General features: G+C 39.8%; 1 protein-coding gene across 4 annotated transcripts in view; it reads right to left on the bottom strand.

Annotated features, from left to right (window-relative positions):
- The window catches only part of ccnd2a (cyclin D2, a), a 122405-nt gene that overhangs the window by 15550 nt on the left and 83603 nt on the right, over positions 1-23252 (bottom strand). Inside the window, exon 2 of one of the 4 annotated variants that reach the window (XM_079449697.1) lies at positions 20093-20259. The exons of 1 other annotated variant lie outside the window; for it this stretch is intronic. In XM_079449697.1, the coding sequence (XP_079305823.1) occupies positions 20093-20251 (159 nt within the window). In that variant the 5' untranslated portion in view covers positions 20252-20259. Of the gene's footprint in view, positions 1-987; positions 1383-20092; positions 20438-23252 lie in introns of those variants that run through there. 2 more of the 4 variants (XM_079449699.1, XM_079449696.1) reach the window with 2 other exon arrangements.

The raw sequence follows: 23252 nt of genomic DNA, 5'->3' as shown, positions 1-23252 counted from the left end.
AAACACCCATGCAACACAGTACGGGATCTGTTTTTTTAATTCGTCATATTTTCATAAAATATTTAAAAATATAAATAAATTGCCCACGTCGGCTATTCATACATCTAAATATTCATCACACCTTTTCACATCATTCCCGACAATTCACAGAGTGTAAAATCGAATCTATATGTGATTAAAACAGCGTTTTTGAAACGAAGTAACATGCGGTCTTACATGAGTGCGTCACCGTCGGACCGAAATATTATTTTCAAATATTTTTATAAATTATCCTGCTTGACTCAACTGAGCATATAAAACATGAAAATAAAGCTTAGGTCCTCCTCTAACGTTTCCAATACTTATTGACAAGAAATATGAAATATTCGGACAAAAACCGAACTTAATTCCGAGACTACAGACTTCGATCAGCATGGGTTAACAGCACGGCCCTCGCCCCTTCCGCAACCATATCTTTAAAAAATATATACAAATTTGTAGCAAAGTAATTCACGCCACAATCAACAACAACTATACACTTTAAACGCTGGTTTATCAGATCATGCACATGTAAAGAGTTGTTACGAATATTTTGTAGCGATTAAGTTGTTGTGAAAGGAAAACCAACATGGCGATGGGAGATCGAGCGCAGCGGCAAGCATTGAAGTGCATACGTGTGCATGGAAATATTTTTCCTGAAAACAAATAAATAACATTAAGCATGACTCTCTCCTCTGTGTAAACGCTACCGAAAACTTTAAGATAAACGCGCTTATGGTCGCTGACATATGTTCGTAACATGCATCCCCTACTAATCTAATCGTGAACCCGGTCCAAGATCAGCGCTGCTGGCTGTAATAAAATTAATATCCAGCAAAATCAGATCTGTTCTTTCTGAAATACAACTAGAGCCAAACTATAAGTGATAGCATGACAGAATAGCGTAACAAGAAACGTTTGGAAGAGACGATGCAAGCACGGAAATGATCGGATAAGTAAACTACAAACCTCCAACATCCAAGTTGCCACCATCCTTCGCATAAAAGGCTGAATGTCTTTCTGAACGCATTTAAAATACGAAGACTGTGGAAGAAACCTCTCTTCGATCGTCAGCAAGCTCTGTAGAACCCTGTCATCATATAGAAGATTCGGGTCAGGACGGGCTCTTACAATGGTGTCCATCTCGAGACAAAGCAGTTCCATGATTGTTACAGTCCTTTTCGATGTCAATAACGTATATAAACTTTAAAATACGATGGTTGGGAAATGACAAAAAGAGGAGAAGGGACTTCTCCGGCATAGAAAAAGAGTCTACAGGCTGTCCAGGTTAGTCCTGTTCCCTTGCAAACTTTTCCCCACTAGTCTCTTTCTCTGCTCTGCAACATTTGAGGTCTGCAATGTAGGCTGTGACGCAAGCTTCACAATCTTTTTATTGGCCAGACGCAACATGTTCGGTCTTCCTCTTCTTTTTCCTCCCCTATCGCTCTGGTTATCAGATAATCAGTAGCCACCACAACATGGACAGAAAGACAATATCGCCTGCTATATGGATGAAGCCGTATGTTATGTCACTCAATCACGCGCAGCTGTTATAATGACACCAGGTAAACACAAACAAAAACATAGCCAGGGCAACAAACAAGCTCACAAACGTGCTGAGAGTCTAAGGGTTTTGGTTTATTCGTTGTCATTGTATGATTTCGCACAGCCAATACCCACCATATTGAGTGGTGACACGTTTTTATGCAACTTTCACAAAACTAGCCAGAAACCTTTTTTCTTTAAAAAGACTAAACGTCACCTCATCATCGCAAATGCTAAATGAAGCTATCTTACACGAAGCAGCTACGCCTGTGGTCAATGAGATAGCTTTCTAGGAAATGCAGCGAACGCGTGAAGCAAGCTCTCTCGTCAGAGATAGCAGCTGAATAATTGTTCTCTCGAGCTGCTCAGTGCATAAGGCATTGTCTCCATTTAGGACTGAAAATCCAGACCAGAGTTGTGTGGCTTCCAAAAATGCAACCTGCCACCAAAGAGGCGAATGAAAGATTTCAATGAAAACTTCACAGCAATAACTAATTTAAGCAACAATTGAGATACAGCAGTACAACCATTTGTATAATAAATAACTTGCAAAGGAATCGTGTTAACTTGTTTAAGAGACCTTATGGAACATCTTGTAACTAACTGATCAAGGTACATCTCGAGATTCGACAGTGTGTTACTCTGATTCTCAAGAACTAAGCAGACCGCATGTGCTTTTGCGACAGTTGCTTCATTTCAACACTTTAGATGTGATAGGAAATGTCTCTTTAAAACATTTTTTTTCATTCTGTGTAGATTGTTTCCTCCCCTTTGTCAATTTGCATAGCCAATAGTTGTTCTGCGCGCGTCTGAAGCGTTCAGATATTGTTACTGGGCAGACTTTCTCCGTGGAAGTTCAACTTGTCAGGAAGAAGTTAATCCGTTTTACCGATCACCTGGTTAACGTTATTAGTTCTCGGAGTCTGCCGCGCGCATCTGACATGAGTAAATTATACAAATCTAGCAGAGCCACAACATTACACCCTAACCGATGCTTGGGAAAACACTGAATACAAGATCTCTATTGTAACAGATACAAATATGGGGATTGCAGTTGATGCAAAACGTGCTAAATAACGTATACACAGACTTATTGAGCATGTCTCTAATTGGTTGGATATAACTTATAAAGTCTAATTTGCAAAGTTAAATAAATTGATATTTCATCCCCACTCTAAATGCAAACGCAATAAATGCAAATATACGTTTACACAGGTGCAAATGTGCCAATCATCGACAATTCGGAGCATAATGGGGTCATTCCAAAGACTTAAATGATGAAACATTCAGTCATTTTGATACCCCTGTAAACTATGCGCCTTCTTTATCTAAAATGAAGTGTTGCATTAAGCCACAGACACGTCAAAATTCGGTAATGTGGGAGTTATAAAAGGGTTTCATTCATCAAAACGTTCATTAGCCTACTGGCTTTAAGCACTGCGTGTTAAAAAAAACCTCAAGAATACACCTTTTCTGTTAAGACATAAAAACATAATTGCTCTCCTTTTCTGTCTCATTAAAATGCTTTAAAATAGTTACTGTTTAAACACTGTATATTAAAACTAATAATCAATTTTGTTACATATAGATTGTGCAGCAGGTTTCTTTACTATAAAAGGACATTTAACAGGACGTTGGAACGTTTTTAAAACGACTGTTCACATTTCCATAAAGACACACGATATATAAAGATCCGTCTTTATAAGCAACGTTTCAACTTCCTATTAGTGGTTTGTAATTGTTATGCAAAAAATCGACATTTATATCTACCTTATATATGAGACGTTTAGGAAGACAAATATTTTTGTTGTTTTAATTGTAAGCAGTTGACAGAAATCAGGCGCATCTTTAAGCATTTATTATATCGGGAAATGTCTTTTTTTAAACAAATTATTTATATGCCCATGTCGAGTAGCCTAAAGACGCGTATCATTTACAGCTTCTCTAAAATAAACGTCAAAAAAGATACAGTTTGATTCAAGTGTACATGTTCATGCTCTCCTAAGATCCAAGCCTCTCTCTCTCTCTCTCTCTCTCTCTCTCTCTCTCTCTCTCTCTCTCTTCTAACCTGACCATGCTGTTTTTTTCGCGGAAAAATGACGTCACACACGTGCTGCACTCACTGGGCTCAACAGCTCATGCTATTTCCCGGATGCCTGCAATTAACGCGATATCCGTGAAGACACACCCAGACAAAGTTTGCCAGATCCTTCAAATATCATTGTATATTTTCTATTTAGGTTATTTATAACATTCATTTGTGTTATTTTTGTTTCCATAAATCAGGGAGGTCTGTGTGGTCTTATCACTCAGCTAGATAAACTCTAAATTCATTCAGACTGTACAGTCCTCTGTATATTAAAGTTATAATGTTTTAAGATTTAATAAGCATATACTGAGCAAAATAAATGGGTAATATTAAATAAATGGCACCAGAGTCATGCTAAAACAAGCATGCTATTTCAAGAAACAGGATAGAAAACCACACAAATATTTGCTTGGTTCCAAGTGGTCTCTACATAAACTTTACATAAAACATTGATCTTGTGCAATGTGCTAAGGGTCTAAAGCACACAAACACTGCCTTGATGTAAAACCATTGTTGTTCAAACAAAATACATAAATATAAATGTATATTTACATATATTTATATAGAATATCTCTGCAAAACTGAGACAATTAAGGAACACACATTGAAGGGCACAACCTACATATTTAAATATTTTACAAAATAACATAAAAAGATAGGAACTCGTATAAACATGATAAGATAAATTACTTATCATTTATCAAACATATTAAGTCATATTGAAACAATATTGGTGCTCCCTTATTTGAGATTTTACACTATATTTTACACACACAAAATCTAAATGTAATTATTTTACATTCAATTAAATTGCACTCTTTTTAATTTTAGTTTCATTTTTGTACAAAAAATACATTTATTTGCTAAGAATAATAGATGTTTTCTTATTTTTACTATCACTTATCAAAGATTTGTATTATATTAAATAACTTACAAATAAATATATTATTTCCTGGAGAATTATGTCTTTCGGTTATAACCATTTCTAAAATGTTTATAAATAATTAAAAAACAATTATCTTCAACAAAAAAATAAAGAGAAATGTAAATTCATAGTTTAAAGAAAGAGCAAAATAACAGATTTCTCACAGTTATAATGTTGTGGTTGAGCAGCTGCAGATGTCCTTACTGCATGAAAACAAGAGCGTTTAGCCATCCATCACACAAATAAACTATATGCTTCATTAATTGACAGTTTATTATGTCTCCTGTTACTGTAAACAGCTACTGTTAAAACTACCCTGGACGATTAAAAAAAGGAATTATATATTTCCTGCTAAATATTATGTTAATCTTTAAACTATGAATAACAAATTTAACATGCGTAAATAAGTATAGTAACACATGTCAATAATATTTTAATTTGATAATAGCTTTCAAATACAATGCAACAGAAAATCATTTTTTATAAACTTTTATAGGCCTATTCATTTAAGATTTGAAAAGACATAATTCTATACTTGATTTGCTCCCTCTACTCCCTTTTAGTATGTTAGTATGACCTTTTGTCTGTTGATGTTAAGTTGAACCTAAACATTCATTGGAAGGAGATTCCTGAAACTCTTAAAAATTCCTTTAAAGAAAAATGGGAAGCATCTTATTTGGTTAAACAAAAACATTTCAGTTATGTTGTGCACAAAGATGAATATCTGTTGAAAAGCAGAGTGATGCAGAGTATTGTTGACAAGCTGGTGAGGTTGTTGTAACGCTGCTTCTCAATTATATCTCATTTATTTTTAACAAACAGGTGCACCACACCTTGAAGCAACAACTATTTAGAGCATAATCAAGCTGGAGCAGTAAAAAAACCTGCTTCTAACATATCCTTTATTTTCTTCACTTTAACTAAAAAAACAAGGCAGGAATGTATGTTATTTTTCAACCCATCGTCATTATAGACATCAAAAGCCAACCTGGACAATGTGTTGACAGACATTTTCTTCAGATATAGCCTGTCTAGCCTAAAATGACAATGTAGATCCCTGTCAAACTTTTGAAATGAAAAGCCCCCTTGCCGGCATAATAACCAACATTAAAGCATTCCCACACCCTGACCACAAAATCCTTTTACAAACACGATTGACATTCGTCAAAATGATTGCTCGGACCTTTCTGAGTGCAAATATTTTTGTGTCCGAGACACCTAGTGCAGGTCTTTTATTAGAACACACAGTAGATTTTTGCACAGAGCCGTTCAGCCACAGCATCTTCCTCAGTGCCTCTCATATCACAAGCCCTTGAGTTTGTCACTCACGCAACAGCTGCTGGCAGACACTTTACCAGTCCTGTGCCTATTTTCCCTCCGAGCAAAAGAACCCAAACAGAGAAACAAAAGCATAGCTGGAGAATGCAAGGACGTTTCGGAGCAGGTTGTGTCCCTCAAGAATTTGTCAGCACAAAAAAATGCCAGTTCGACTTTGCGTGGCTGACTCAATCAATTCCACGAACATCCTGAGAAGTTACAACAATGTAGCAGTTGAGATCAAATGCCTTCTGAGAAGACACAGCTTTATCCTCCTCTAGCTTCAAACCAACTTGAAACTTATTAGACTTCTCGATTTTGTATCAGCTAAGAACTACCTGCAGGCAATAGTTCAAGAATGTACGCTGGGGATACACAAGATTTCCTAACAGTTCACTGATCCAAATGCAAGCGTTTTGCGGTTCCCATTGTGTTGCTACCTGGCATGCTGCTGCAATCTCACGCTCACACCTGCCATTTTGAGGTGGGTTTGCACCCCCTAGTCATCTGGTTGTGCTCTTGGATTGGGACCAGTGGGGCACCAGCAAAAGCAGATGGGGTTTAGGCGTAGATGTGAGCGAGCTCATCTGCAGATTCTCACGTTTAACATTCTTCAGGTGTCACCTCAGTTTTGGTGCTCACTAATAGCATGAACCACATGCAACCTTAAAAAAACTTGTGAATAAGTTACCCAATTCAATGGGCTTCAATGTTCTTTGGTTAGCAACATTCTTCAAAATATCTTCTTTTGTGTTCTGTAGAAGAAAGTAAGCCATACAGGTTTGGAATGATATGAGGGCGAGTAGATGATGAAAACAATCCCTTTAAGTATATCCTTATAGAATAAAGATAATATAATCAAAGAACCTAGAAATTCAGTAGGTAAAACCCTCCTTTAAGGCCTCCTTGCCTACGAGGGGCATTGCAAATTCACCAGCCCCACGTTTACCCTAACACAGGTTAAAATAATCTGATCCTTTTGGGAAATTCTAGTGTTGGGTGTAATTTACGATCTGTATCTTTCAAGTTCCCCCCGTTTTGCTGCTGGCGTCAAACTTGAAGGGCCATCGTGTGTGCGTTTGCTACATGTGTCGCTTGCTATCTCGCTCGCTGAGGCACACAAAGGTAAATGGAAGCTTAACATCCTGGGAAAATCGCAAACAGAGTGAAATTACCTTGATCCAAAGATTCCTGCTGCATACCAGCTCGATGAACCCATAACACACCACAATAGAACAGCTGACACAGATAAAGGGGAAAGAAGACCAAGACAAAGTAAAATAAAAGGAAAAAACAGAAATCCTGAAGCTGATGGTTTTTAATTTTTGAGATTTTATTTAGATCAGCTTCTCTAACACAAAAGCCATGGGATGAATTGATCAATGTGTGACGTCAGTTGTGATCAAGCAGCACCTCCCCACAGGACAGGCCCATGGCTCTGTTTGGGTTTACTTAAGAAGGGTGGAGGTTGTTTTGGCTGTAATGCTATTGTGTGAACTGTTATACTGAAAGGAAAAATGTTAGGGATTTGTGAAATTATCGCTTTTAATGTCAGACACAACAGTTGGGAGGAAATCACAACACTATCAAATGTTGAGCTCGATTCTGGGAGCTGTAAACTTTGGCTTTATGATGCTGCTGGTTGACACCTTGTAAACCTGCAGTTCTCTTCTCACAGAAACTTTACAGCATGTCATTTAAATGACCCCCCCCCCTAACGCAATGCTCTTATTCAAGGGCTGCAATCTAACTTGAGATCTAAGAGCACCAAATGCTGCAGAATTATGACCTGGTCAGACTTGAATTGCAGCATGCGATATTCGTTCGGGCGGTGGTACGAGAAGGGTCGAGAATGTCCATATTTTACATTTCCTGTACCAAGAGGTCACGCGGGGTGTTTTGATCTTCAATTGGTCTCACCCACTCACGTGATGTGAATTCACAGGTCAGAGTTTACCAAACTTGAACTTTGCTACGCAGCTAAATATCTTCGGATTGGCTTGCGTTTCCGGTCTGACGCATTCGCATGTGTATGAATGGAAGTCATTGGAACGAAAAGTCAAGTGTTCAGCATCAAACTATCAGTGTGTTGACATTTACTATGTGCTGCTGTAACTGTGCCCAACTTGAAATGATCAAATCTTGGTACAAGATATGTATGCCCATAACAGTCAACAGTCATGTTGTGTAAAATAATCCTGTTATGATACACTTTAATTGTTTGAGAAAGAGCACTAACAACGAAATGTATTTCAAAGAAAAGGCATTAAAATGGATATTTAATTAATTTTTGGTTGAGTTTTCCTTAAGTTGCCATGCAACTTGCCAAAACAGATCACAATTCTGAATCACTGCATTTGCTGAAGTCTATTCACTTCTCTGAATAAGTAATTGGTAAAATAGAAATTTGCTTTATCATACCATGGCATTCAAAAATTAACAAGGCAGAAAATACCATAAAAACTGGCATTATAAAGGGAACGTTATCAGGTAAATTTGAAACGTTATCACGTTATCAGGAAATTCGATGGATTGATCTGGAATAAACAATAAAGAATACAGCAAACTAGATCTTAAGTCACTGAGAGAGATGCATTTTCTAAAGCTGAATGCATTTGTTTATTAAGTGCAACGTTGTGTAAAATTCTCTGCTTCTGTTAGATTTTTTTGACCTCTATAAAGATAACCAGTAAATCGTTTGTGCCTAAAATAAGACCCACAATAGAAATACTGAAAGTTATTTTATCAGATCTGAGGAGGTCTATTGTAGCCGTTTTTGGAACGATTCCAGACATTTCCAGATATTTATCAAATGATACCTCTGTTCAAAGGGATTCGATTCTGAATATCTACTTTCTGTTTCCTAAAAACATTTTCTAGTCTAGGTGATGCCTGAAGCAGACACAGCTAGTGTGATCACATGAGATCCTCACACCTGCTTGAACTTCATCAACCGACTCATCATAACTAAACAATTACAACATTCACCTCACCCATCAGGCGGTGCTCTATAGAAAAACATTTAAAAACCCTTGTGCTTTTACTTAGTTTCCATGAAAACGAACATTCATGATTTCAGAGTTTATTTTAGGAAATCCTAAAGGTTTCTCTGGAGGGAAATTGTAGAACACCTTGATCTACAAAGACATATATGTATGCTTCCATTCACTGCTACCCGCAATGATAGCATTAGTGTTACATTATACACATAATGGACTTTTCATTTTTCATTGACTTCTAGGACTGTGAAAAATATGCTAGAGTTATACAGAGCTTACACAATCCTGTGCCCATGAATAATCACACAACAAAAGAATCACTTTGTATTCATGCGTTTCATTCATTGCTTATAGACCGTTTCATTGGACATGCACGTGCCTGACCCCCAATTAACTTCCGGTTTGTGTTTGGCTAGTGTCTAATAATATAACTATTTATATTTTATTTAATTTCTGTTCATATTAATTTGTGCTATTATTTCACTGTATAATAATTGTACTAAATGTACTAAATAAACTATTTGTTGAATGGGACCTGTAGTTTGGTCACATTTAAAGAAACCGTGGTGGGCTACATGGACATCTAACAGTTGAGGTTGCTTTCAGAGTCTAAATTCAAAATATTGGAGAGACAAGTTTACCCAAGTAACGGTTCTTCTCGGTTTCTTTTGATTGTTATCAGGAATAATCTACATGCACTCTATTGTTTGTGTACTGGAAGTTAACGGATGCATGCGCAGTAACGCTTGTTTATGTTTCACTTTGAAACCTTTTGCACATTTAACAACACAGAATGCAGAAAAATTATGTTTCTCTGTTACGATTAAGAGTAGTCTGTTATAATAATAAAATATAAAGTAATATAAAATAATATTTTGCATATTGCAGAAATGTACAGTTACATCTCGATAATACAGATCATATGCTTATAAGCTGCAATCCATAACCTTTTGGTTAATATTAACAAAAATCTGTTATTGGGCACATACTCAAAAATGTATAACCCCAATTTGAAATATTCTATCGATTATTTTAAGAGTTTGGTTGTTTTTAAAATCTTTCTAAATTAATGTTTTTATTATGTTATCATGTTCTTTTGTTTTATTGTGTTAGTATTCTTTAGTTATTATGGCTTAAATCAAACCAAATCAACTGCAGTTTGATTCATATTAATTGGAATGCACAGTAAAAATACAAGATTTTTGAACAAAAAAAAAAACAGAGTTAGCATATTTTGGATCCAAACTCTTCTTTCATAACTTGAGCTGTCGGGTACAGTTTTGCTGTGAAGATAAGTATGTAAAGTAAGCTGCAATTTTATGTTTCAAACAGAGATGGCGATAGAGAGACAACAGTTTTGGATTTTGCAGAAACCATAAGCATGTAAAAATTATGCAGTCGATTCAGAGTTGGCAGCTAAGGGTTGTCAGATGTTATTTAGAATCATCTTTTACAATAATTGCCATGTATCAAAATAACCTCCTTTTCATTAATACTGTATATGCTATATTTTGTCCATGTTTACAAAATGTCCATGTTTAATGAAACATGATCAACTATCTGTCGGTTGCGAAAAGTAGTAGAAGCACACCCTTTCTTAACTTTCTGCTCTGGTCTGCATTTTGGGGAAAGAAAGCCATTTTTCACCCATTACCTTTGGAATTCCTTCACATAGTTGAGGGGCCAGTCCACATCACAAGCCGGCACTCACCTTTCAATCATATCTCTGCCCTAATCACGTTAGCTCGTTTATAATCACATTGCAATTACTGACAGGAGTGTGACCCTTGCTTTCCGCACTTTCAATCTAATACATGTGTTCCATTGAAGACAGAGAGATGCTTTGTGTTAGAGAAGGGGGGGGGGGTAGCGAAAACAACTCTGACATGCTGTGTCATGCAAAGGCTATAAAAAGGGATGCAGGCTTTTTCCTGGATCGGTCGGGAGAGGATAGCACTATTTTTAGCGGCTATGTGAGGCAGGGGGAGTGTAAACAGTGGCTAGAACCAGACCTGTGGATGACAAACAGTCGACGGGTCTGCTGAAATCTTCGTGGGTCAGCTGATCTGTCCAGACCCTGCTGGGATAAACCAGAGTTCTGAAGTCCCCCCATTTCTTACATTTACCCCCTTTTCTTTCTTCCCATTCTCTTTTTCTTCCTTTCTCACCCCCTGTATCTCCTGGAAGGTAATCTCCATTACCCACCCTCCACGTTGATTCAGGATTCAGAACTGTCTGCTTCATTCTTGGGGTGCGAAGGCAAAGAGGCCATTGATAAGGAAAGACAAACTCTGCTGGGGATATTGGTTGAGAATGCCTCTCTCCCCCCGTTAATTTCTCCAGGGTTCGACTTCTACACTCTGAAGCTCCCCAGCATGTCAAGGGTCAGACCCCCCCAGACCTCCTGACTGATGGGTCAACCCCCTGACTTCCCCACCCACCCCTGCTCTCTCTCTCTCTCTCTCTCTCTCTCTCTCTCTCTCTCTGAGAATGCCAGAGAGGGAGAATGGACAACAAGTTTCTAATGAACTGGGGAGGGACCAGTCTGGACCCCAGTGTTCGGTCATAAAAGATGCCTAGGAGAGACCAAAAGACTTCTAATCGACGTCTCCTTCCACGCTGCTTAGCTTGAGTGGTTCAGGAAGTATGAAGACAGTGAATAGAAGCAGTTATGAACAGACAGGCTATGGAGAAAGACATTCCTGATGCAATGCGGTGACGGCAGTAAAGCTACCTCTGAATTCCTCCGCAGGGGTAAAGCCTATGCTGCAAGTAGAGAGCAAGGGAATGCTCTTATGATCTTTAGCAGTCACGCTATCAAAGCCTGAATCAGTTGCCCTTAGTCAAGACTTCGACAGCACAATAGTAGGATTGAGTCTAGGGTCCATAAAGGAGGTCAGATGGGGAAAATAGTTAGTTCTAGAAAATAGTGCAGTTCATTAAAGTCCTGTCACATGCTCCATCAAATGTATTATCTAGGTAATTTCGTTACATGTATCCAATAAATTAAATTGAGACAGTTACAGACCAATCTATACAGCAGCATGGGTGACCTGACCCTGCAAGAAGCAAGTAGATAAACAAGCAAAAAGAAAATGTAATTGCTATTGTGCCAGACTTCGAAGGTAATCAGAATGCTTGTTCATCCACAAATGACTACATCTCTGTTTGAAAAATAAAATTGCAGTTGTTTTTTTTACGTACGTATCTTTACATGGGCTGAAAACAATAGAGTTTCCCCATGAATCCGACCTGACAACTCAAAGAGAAGAATTCACTATTTCGAGCTTATCATTGTGATTCATAGCAAGATAAGTAGACAGTTTGAAACACGTTTTCACCCAAAAAGTTACAGATTGCAGAGAGAAGGCAATATAAGCTGCATCACATGATATATGGTATCAGAAGGGCAAGGTTGGCATTGGCTGCAAGCTTGTAGACCATCATCATTGCCAAACCCTAATTTATACCCAATAACACCTTAACCCAGACAGGCTGTTGTTGTCGTCGCTCAGGGTGTGAGGTCAAGTATTTCCTGTCTATGAATGGTCGCCATCATTAGAATTGTCATGCTGAGGCACTTGCCCTCCCCTCCACCATTCATTGTAGAGTCATATAAAGTCAGAAATCTCTCTCACTCTTTTTATCTTCTCCTCCCTCCTTCACACTTTAATAGACCCATGCTTGCTTATACAGTACACGGCATTCACTGCAACATTACTGAAATAAAAGTGCAGACACCGAGTGGGTCTCAGCTTGACCACAAAGCACAAAAATCCTAGATTCCCCACAGGTTTTCCTTAACAGCGTCCCTAGAGGAGAATTTAGTCAAATGCATGTGGTGAGACGTTTTGTGTTGCCAATTCACCCCACAAAGCGTCTAGTCAAGTTTTAGTTTTTCTCCTCTTTTCACTCCTTGCCGAAAACCGTCGGTCTGCTTACTTCTTAATGTCGTGGAACAAGGCGCTATCCTACCTACAGCTCCCCTTCATGCTTAAAGAACATGCAAGACTAGTTGATACCATTGTGCCAAATATGGTGGGCCAGGGGAGCATGAATCGGTAGTGTACCAACAGGTTTGGCTTCCACACCCTGTTGGAAAATAAATACTTCATAATGACTGCTTATTAAAACATGAAACACTGGTATGACCGAAAGTATGCATTCCGTAGAAAATCCATAACAAGCGAATACATGTTCTCTCATCAGCCGTGACATTTCAAATCCACAGGGGAGAGATCAACTACATATTTACAGTAGGTCAGTGACCGCAATGAAAGATGGCAAAGTAAAAATGTCACTCGGGGCAAATGAAGAGATCGCCATCTTCAACAAGGAATATGAGAAGCGACAAAGATTATTTGATTGAAAAACATAACGCTAATAAGGAGGACAAACTGTAGGCACATGACCAGTGGAAATTGTTAATAAAGCAGTGTTCATCTTTCTTTAATAAAAGAAGAAAAGACTTGATAGCCCCCCTGAATATCCCCCCCACACGCCCACCCACTCACTGCTCAGACTCTGTCCTGGCCCCTGCAGTCTGCTGTGATATAGATTAGGTTTCAGCTCTGGACTTGCACAGGCTTTGCCAGAATGACAGGAGTGGAAATTTCGAAGAAAAGAAAGGACAAGAGCTAAAATAAAAATAACAGGAAGAAAGGGGTGTTTTAAATGCTGAGTAGAGGAGTTCGGTTATTATTGGAAAAAATCTAAGAGGTCATTCATGAGCCTGTGCCAAGCTATGAGGAAACTGCTCTCGTGTCTCAAACAGTTGGGGGATCTGGCCAAGTCCTACTTCAGCTGTTGGTCCAGGCCTTGCATTTATCACAGAGGCATTTCCCCTAGAAATTAAGAGACTCTTAGAAGCCAGGCAATCTGTCCCATGTCCTCTATACCTACAAATGGCATTACCATTGAAAGAGGACCTTGTGCGGGGAACTCCTCAACTTGAAAGTCTCTAACAACTCAGGTATACCGACCATAAAGCAAGACAAACTATCTGACAACACCTCTGCAACAAATCTACATCCTGTACAAGATCATGTGAGAACTTTGACGTTGGTAGACTGCACCCTCAAGCCATTCCACATAGTTTCCCGTCCCTCCCCACTCAAAATAAATCCTCACCTTTAAAAAACTGGGTGGGGGAGCTCTTTATTCGACATTTGAGGGGTAAATGATTATCAGAGCAGAATGAAATGTCTTTCAGGTTTCTGCCATCTGTCAGTTTTATGGATAGGCAAGAAGGAAATTGGGTCTTTGGGTTGTTAGGCCCAAGTATAATGAGCTACTGAAAATTATTGTTATAGATGACCCCTCAGCTCCGTCCTCACATGGACCAAATCCAGCTGCACTCGCTTCAAACAATCAGGGATAAATCAATTGGATGGTATGAGGAGAGGGAGGGAGTCAGGCTAAGAACAAGGTAATGACATCCGCCATGCTTTAGAATGGAGGTGCTGGGAATGTTTTCCTGAGGCTTTTGTCGACTACCTCGGTTGCCTGCACATGATTATCAAGAGTGGTGCTAGGGCCCTCTCAGAACATTAGACTCGAGGAGTGTGTATGTTTTGTGTTGCATTAGGGGCGATGGATGTTCCTCAGACAAAACAGCAGATAATATGGTGGGAAGGAAGCAGGTCTCGCGAGACGCATTCCACGGAGAGTTATGCACGCATATACTGCCCAACACATTTACATGCTGTGGTCTGTAATACATCAGAGGTGCATATTACAACTTAAACATTTACATTTAACAAAATGCGCAAAGTGACAGCATTTGATGTTTATGCTTGACACAGTGTCTGGTGTACACTGCTGGTCAAAAGTTCCCATTTTCTAAGATCCTAAAAATCTTTGTTCAGAAAAAAGTTCATATTCAGAATATAAGAATGTTTATTCCGCAGTTTTGATTTATTATTATTCCAAAATGTGGGTGGGTGGGGGGGGGTTGGTAGGGGTATATTAAAGAAAGAAAGTGCCCCATTCTGACATTATGCTATAAAAAAATTGAGATGATTATAATAGTCATCACACAGCTGTGAAAAATACAAGTAGGTTACATTCCTTTAAGAGATAAATAACGGTGGAATGTGTGTGAGGTGGCAGTTTGGCCTGAAGCACTGATGCAAATCAATTTCCTGAGATGTTCAGAAACAGATCAATCCATCCGTTATGAATGAGTCGAAACAACTTTTGGTATTTTAATTCCAAAGCAATATGATTCATCTTCCATGAATCCTCTTATTAAACAAGAAAGTCAACCCCCACACACTTATAATTTGGAAATCCATTCAACGCCTAAGTATTGTTTTACTTCCACTTGGATGCACATACTGTAAATGCTGCTTTATGAGAACAAGTAATGTTCATACACTATTTATAGGTATATCTGCTGTACGTCATAAAATTACATAAACGGATATTGCTGAATAAAAGTGAAAACTAGTTTTTAAGTGGCATCTGTGACCCTGCAAACACCTTAAGAAAGAGGCCCTTTGCGTGTTCGACAGGAAGCACGGGGTGCATAGCCAGTGCGTCTCACATCAGCCTGAGTTATGATGTGCCACCATCATCTGCCGGGTCCCGACAGCTGCCAGGACAGTTGTTGAGCAGTGGGGCAGCATTGAAGTTAGAAAAGACTGCCATAGCAGACTTATCCTGTATCAGAAATAATAAGGCTAGTATCTCATACAGAAATCTGTATGGGCATATATAAACTAATAAAATGTAAAGAATCTATAAGCAACTTAAAAAAATGCACTTGATGCACTGTAAGTAGCTTGGATAAAACTGTCCGCCAAATGCATCTGTAAAGGTAAATACAGACATACCAATTGCCTCAAACTGACAATGGAATTAGAAGTACAAACATCAATGTGAAATCATATACATTTTTGCAAACTCTATTTATCACCCTTCACAAAATAAGGCACACATGCATACATATATGTTTATGGCGTATGTGTGTTTGTGTGTATACATACATATATATTTATGTATATGTATCTATGTATACAAATTCCACTATTTGTTTGAAACATGTACTATGCTTAACTACATGTTAACATGTTAAGCATAATTCCACTATTTGTTTGAAACATGTACTATGCTTAACTAAAGCAAACAACTACAGTACAGTAGAAATTACCTTCACCCAGTCCTTTTCCCTATCTCACAGGAACTGGGGACACAAGGAGAGAGAGAAGGGGAGGGGGGCTGCTTAGCACAAAAAGACGAAGCCTGGATTAAGTCATGAGTAGCAAACGACATAGGTTGGATTTTTAACGGGTGAGATCACATCCTCTTCTCTGAGTGGCTAAGAGACTCATCCTCAGTCGGACAACCAAGTGTTTCGGCATGCCAAAAGAGACATCCATTAGGGGGACAGTGGCATGTGGTCGTGCACGCACACATGTGCATGCACACGAATGTACATTAACTATATTATTAACTATAACATTAAGTATATATTTAAATGAAAACACAAATGCACGTACAAACCTATTCAGTATGGAACACTTAAACTGAATTATAAATTATGCGCTCACACAGTCACATCTATGGGATGGGTTGGAGCTAACAGCTGATTGACAGCTGTCCCACCAAGTCAGAGCAGCAAATTATTTTAAATATTATAAAAAAATGTTTAACCCTAATTCTTAATTTGACTTGTATAAATTAAATAAAAGAAGGATGTGTTCACATGTTGTCAGTTACGTTACGGCCGTTACGCTGCGCGTCGATATCGCTGTCTTTAGATTCTCTTTCAATGATCATGAGAACATGGCTAAACAGCTCTCCATGGGGTAGTTTAAAAAAAACACGACGCTGAAGAAATTCATACTGAGGCACCTTGAAATGAATGTGAAATACACACGCATTTGTGCCTTAACCTCCACTGGTATTCTCACTGAGCCGGCTTCCGAATTAGTAAATCAAAATTGTCCACCTCCAGATCTGTCCGCGATAGAAGAACAGAAAATATGTGATTACCTGGAATCCACCCTCCTTCAGTTCTTATTGGTATGAACAGTTTAAATAGATTGAATATAGCAATACAAAAAGATTACATATTTGGAAAGCATGCAGACAATTTCGTGAGGTACACACCGACTTAACTTATAAAGGTTATAAAAATTGGAAACGCCTCCGACAGGCCTGTAACAAACATGAGTCTAGTAAACTGCATGCAGTTGCGGTGACTTGCGGTGACCGGTCCATCAATTTTTCTTAAAAGTAACTCCGGTTGAAAGTGTAATGCAAATTATTACGCCCAAACCAACAATTTTACCGGCCCACCTATCATCTACTTTCTGTATGCGCCTCTCTTATGGGAAACTGCACACAGACATGCAGCAATAGACCTATCGATAAGCCCCCCTTAGTTAAACGTACTTCGTTAAAGTGGTACTTAAATATGCCATGAAGGGATATATAAATGATTTTAAAATAAATTTGGTGGATAACAATTACAATTTTTAAGCGAGGGTTTACAGATCCCAATGCAAGCGGGACAGGCCTCATGTTGCGGTCGTCACGATCGCAGATGACAACAACTAGGATCACCTGTTCCTGTACCGCAGGGTAAGACTAAATTAATTTAATATGGAGAGACCTTCGTTTATGAACTACAATGTAAATGCGAGAACAGTTTATGTTTGTACATTAGCATGGACTCACTAACTTACTTTTAGCCAGAGACACTATACTGAGGCTAAACATACTTTTTTGTGTGGGTTTAGGAAATTGAATAAAATAAATTCCATTCCTCATCCTCCCAGGACACCAGGAATTAGTGTTACAAGTACCCCAGGCACATCGTTTTATCATTTTTGTAGCTTAAAACTACATAACACCAATGAGAGCTTCGGATCTTACAATGTTTCTCAACTGCCATTGGTTCATCTGTGTTTGAGGGGAGGGGCTTACCCATAGGTCAATTGTTTAAATGTACAACACATGCGTGCGCCTGAGAAGTTGGCACAAAGGGACAGGCAAGCAGAGTGTGTCTGAGCATTGTGCATGTCTGCATGTGTGTGAAACTGTGCGGATAAGTAGCCTGGGAGGGCCATGAGGTTACATAACTGCGCTACAGCGGGGCCACCGTGTTCTCTTCCGTATGGGGGCACCAAAGGTTTCGCAAGCCCCTACAGTGTTCAGGGAGCAGTTAAGCCTTATGTGTGGCTTACTTATATGCGTGTTTAAGCACAAGCCTTTGTTACTGCATTGGGAGTGACTATACATTTTATGCAAAACCATATGACGGAGTCGCAGAGTCTCTTACAAAGATGTGGTAAATCTATAGTATTTCATTAACTACCACGGCCCTTTAATGTATACCTTGATATACAATTTAATATATTAATTTGTGTTCCAATGTAATTCTGATTATGGTACATGGCCAAAAAGCTTGGAAGTTTAATGGCACCTCATCTGAAAATAGTGTGGGACAGTGTTACTGAAAATTAGGTAGTTGCACAGCTTGACACTCATATTGATAAATTGGAGAGCTCATTAACACTACGCAATGGACCAGGCTGAATCACTACCGCCACCCCAACCAAAACCCCCCCGCCCCCACCCCTGCTTCTGTCGGAACTAACCTTGACCCTCCAACAGAGTGAGGCTACGGCACGAGACTCGCCAAGCTGAGTGGAGATGGTGCACAGATGGAGATTCTCCACTTACAGTCTCAACACTATAAGGAAATCTAAGACCAGGAGAAAGATGAGAGAGAAGGGTCGAAAAAACCAATCTCAGTGTTTTGTGGGAATTTTCCTCCCTTCCCAAAATATTTTCTGTATACCCTCGGACGGGTTGCCTGTTTTTAACTCCCCCCAAAACTCTCGCTTTGCATTTCACTTTGGGGGGCCCTCAGAGCCCCTCAGCCGAGCAGGGAGCTTTCAGGGTACCCTGATGGATGCTAATGGGGGACTCTTTCATATCATTTTACAGGGCTAGTCTTTGATCTGCCGGCTGGCTTTCTCTCCACAGGCTGGATATCCACGGAACATGCAAATCCTCCCACCCCCCACACAAACACCTGTGAAAAAACTCCAAGAGCACGAGGGAAGAATAGCAGAGCTGCCAAAGAAAGACGAAAGTTCACAAACGTGAAAGAAAAGAATGAGAAAGAAATTCAAACAAAGAGACAGAGCAAAAGAAAGCCACAGAGAAAGAAAGAGACTAAAAAGACAAGGGAAAGAGTGCAAAGAGAATATGTCAAAAAGGCACGGACCAAAAATAAGCTTTTGGGGGAGGGTGGTGGTCGGACCCTGAGGCGGATGTGTCTGCACTGTTGAGACTTAGGAAGGAAGAACTGGAAAAGAAAGTCCGGTGAGGGAACCTCGTCAGTAGCACGCAGCAGCCACACTTTGAATGGCGGTTAAGTGTGGCGACAGCTGGAAGCAGTTGATTGGCTGAGAGGCTATGGAACTCGTGCTTCCTGTGGCCAGCTGCTATACCCATGGCCCCAAGTGACAAGGGTTATAATTGATTACTATCTGGCAGTTCAGTGGAGTGTACAGAGTACACAGACCCGGTGAAGTACAGTACAGCTGGCTGCACAGTATCCTCTCAAGAAAAAATGAAAGAGTCTCTCTTTCTCAATCATTCTTTTTAAGGCATGGCACAGCATGTGGTCTGACACATCTAGCTTTCTACAATGGTATTTGTCTACTCTCCTCCCCTTTTGAAAGAAATGGACTGCACACAAGTGAACTGAATAGTACATAACTTCAAGGCTTTAGGTGTACGTATTGCTTGCAGACATTGCCGGTCAAACCAGAGCCATTTCTCTAGCTGGAGAACTTCCTGTGAGCTCAACCATCCAAGCTCCGCATTGCAAGAAAAAGCATAAAGGGCTCTTGTGCCCGGCTGAAGACCTAATTCACTATATTAGTTTCACTGCTTTATTAGATTCCCTGCGAGGGGAAGAGGGAGAAAAATGTATGTAAGTTTCTGAAGTGAAAAGGATATTTTTGTAGCCTTTTGGAAACTGAGCCTGATCAAAGCCTCCTGGAAGTCTAGGGTAGGACTGTGCTGCCGTGCTGTGAAAAGGAAAGATAAGTGTGCCTTTTATACGTTTCTAAAGCTCTTAACCTTTCTACTGTATCTTCTTTCAGCTTTAAGTCTATGATGTCATGTTTTGGGGTTCTTGAAAGTAGGAAGGATGAAGGCTTCTTTCTCCAGCACCTCTTTTGACTGCTGGAAAGCCCTCTTCAGGACACATCCGCAACAATGGCCTCGCTGCATCCAGGGGGCAGGAAACTGTTCAGGCCAGATGAGAAAGAGGAAGTGTGAGAGGAGAATCCTTGCTGGACAGGATCCAGTCCAATGGGTCCCGCTCACCATCACAGATCCTGAATGGAGAAGAGAAGTGTGACAAAAAGAGAGCACAGTTAATGTAGCATCACCCGTTGTGTCACAGAAAGACTTGTTTTTTGTAGGTCTTTTGTAGCCTAAGCCCACTTTACCAGAAATGGAATGAGCACAACAATGCAGACGCCTTAAAGGTACATGTGGTGTCACTTTCTGTGTTTCTGTATGACTACGGGTGGCAGGATGGAGGCCCTTCACCTCGGTGGAAACAACTTTGAGTCATTTTTTTTAAACCATGCAATGAGTACAGCAGTTTCGCACCCTTAAATCTAATTTCTCACTTGCCCACACTAACAAAAATTTGACTTTGTGCCTGAGGGATTTGCTTCAATGGGGAAGAACATAACAAGCTTTGATTTAAGCTCAACGTGTGCACATCGGGTACTGTAACTTTGCCTAAAACTTTGAACAATTCAGTGTTTTGTTTCATGCCTTTAAGAGCAAGAGCGAATCAAGCAAAGGTACACAAAATCATTTGATATGTTGTTTTGTTCTCGTCCTAATTCCATAGGTCAAAGGTCTAATTATGTTGCGAATGGGCTGTGAAAAGGACTTTCCTGGATAAGATGTAGAGAAGACATGATTACTGCAGCTTGAGCAGAAGCATCAAGAGAGAGATCTCGGCTTTGTGGGCCCAGACTCCCAGATGGTGTGTCATCCTCTGGCTCTGATTGCAGCTGAAGGTAATTTTTGGAGAGGAACCAGGGAGGGAACACCCTGCTTAATGCTGAGCCCCACAGACCTGGTTAAGACACAGCATACAGAGAAAATGAGCCTCCTCATGAGATGTTTTCCACAGAGACAGTGTTGTCAGAGAAAAGGACACTGCGTACCAGCAGAGGGTGCGGCACATGGACAGATAGGGATGGTGTGATGACAACTGTGATCTCTTTTTAAACACCGAGTTCTGATCCCACAACGAGACTGAAAGCAGGAGAGAGAAACTTCCTTAAACATTTCACGGTCATCTTTTGCATCACAGTCAGGTGAGGTTGCCTGATTTCAAATGTGATGAAGAAACAACAGAATAACACTACAAAAGCAAAGATTATGGTTTAATTAAAATTTCAACTCCGATAGAAAATGATTTTCTCGTACCAGGTTTAGAAGGATGCTCAGATCACATTGCGGTTTAAAGAGTAAGTTTTGGAGAAAAAAATATTTTGAGAGACCACAGAGATTTTTGTGAAATTACTAGGCTTGTTTTCTCAAGAAAAATAATTGTAGTACAAAAAGAATTAGCTCTTCTTTAATCTCACTGCTGAGATAACAAGAGATAGAGATCTTGTTATTGATTTGTTTCATTCCTATGCAGTTACATGCCGGTCCTGTGTAGAAAGAGCATCATTGTTTTCATTTGCCTAGGTTTTTTCGTGGTGCTGGTGAGTTATAGGTCTTTGCTCGCATCTGCTCTTAAGAGGAACCTAAAAATACCCAGTGAGGTAATGAGAAAGCCTCTGCACTATTTACATTTTAGCGAGTTAGGCTTTCAGAAGAGTCTGCTGAGAGAAGCAAATCTGCTAGATGACTGAAGGGGGAATTTCCTCAATGCTCTGCAGCGAAACACATACACGGCTAAGGCTAAGATAAAATAGACATGCTGTGAGAAAGACATGAAAAAATAGAGAACAGACTTGGGCCGAGAGCAGTCATACTGTGAAAAACAGTCAAAGGGAAAGAGCTAGAGAGGAAGGTGCACAAGACAGGAAGACATACACAAACACGAGAGACAGAGGTCACAAGAGACAGAGAGGATGAGAAAGACCATGGCCCGGTTAGAATACTCAAAATATCCGCCTTACTCATCTGCTCTGCTTCATGAGGGTTGATAGACGCAAGGGCCGAAACAGAGAACGCAAGATGGCTGCTTTTGCAGTCTATACTGTTGACTTCAGCTCTCTGTATTTACACAATTCCAAGCTAGTTTAGTGTTTTGTCCTGTTTTTACAGTAATACCCAAGCATACTTAAAACCAGGAATGTAAAAATACACAAAACACGGAGTAATGTCTTCAGAGAAATAAAGACACAGCCCACGTTTTCAGACATGCTTAAGGAAAGTGAAGTGAAACACCTTAGGTTGCTGTCAGTGCAAGCGCTTCCTTTAAAAAATTGAGATGAAGACCATAAGCATTGAAAAGAAAGAGAATCACTAGATCAAAGAGAGGAGGGAGTGAGACAGAGTCAGCGGAAAGGGAGCTGTAAAGGCTTTCAGGTTGCCGTCCCTCTGGACCATGACGTTATCTTAAGATGAGTTTGTGATGGCTTCTCATTCCATCCTAATGGCCACATGCCTCCAGATAGTGAACAGGATGACAGAGTCCCAAACCTCCCATAGTGCGCAAATTTATGAATGATTGGGATCACAACAGAGGCACGTGGAAGGAAGTACCATGTTTGTCTGCGACTGAGTGGTGCCCTGTGAAGATGACACATCTTTTTGAACGCATTCCTCTACCCATGCCTTTTTGCATGCTACATAATACTGTGGGAATACCAACCACAAGCAATAAGCTACTGAGGTCAAACATAGTCAGATAAGGTAAATATTGCAGTCATGGACTCTGTAGTCTAAACATAAAACCGAGGAAGAGGGAACAAAGACCAGCCATGGTAAATTAAAATCCACTGCCTATCAGGGCCTGCAAACCATCTTAACTGATTTTCCTTAAAGCTGGAAACAATTTGCAAGGTCTTGGGTGAGTAAAGTAATAGTGTAATACGGGCCTGATTAAGCCATTAACGGGGTAGAAGACGGAGTTTCGATGGACATGGTCAAACACAATGAAGCACAGTCTATTCTCATAGAATGCTTGTTGGCAGATTGTTGGTGGGCAAAAGCAACGCGGTACCAGCTAACAGTGGCACAGTTTCACATTCCTTTCGTCAAAATTATGTCAATCACTCCCCTGTTACATCCACTCCCCCTCCCCATCCTAAATATAAGAAAAGAGAATGTTTTCTGCTTATCAGCA

Source organism: Barbatula barbatula (genome assembly GCF_947034865.1).
Source record: "Barbatula barbatula genome assembly, chromosome: 25".
Lineage (NCBI taxonomy): Eukaryota > Metazoa > Chordata > Actinopteri > Cypriniformes > Nemacheilidae > Barbatula > Barbatula barbatula.
Note: the sequence above shows the minus strand (reverse complement) of the source record. Positions and strands in the feature narration are given on the sequence as shown.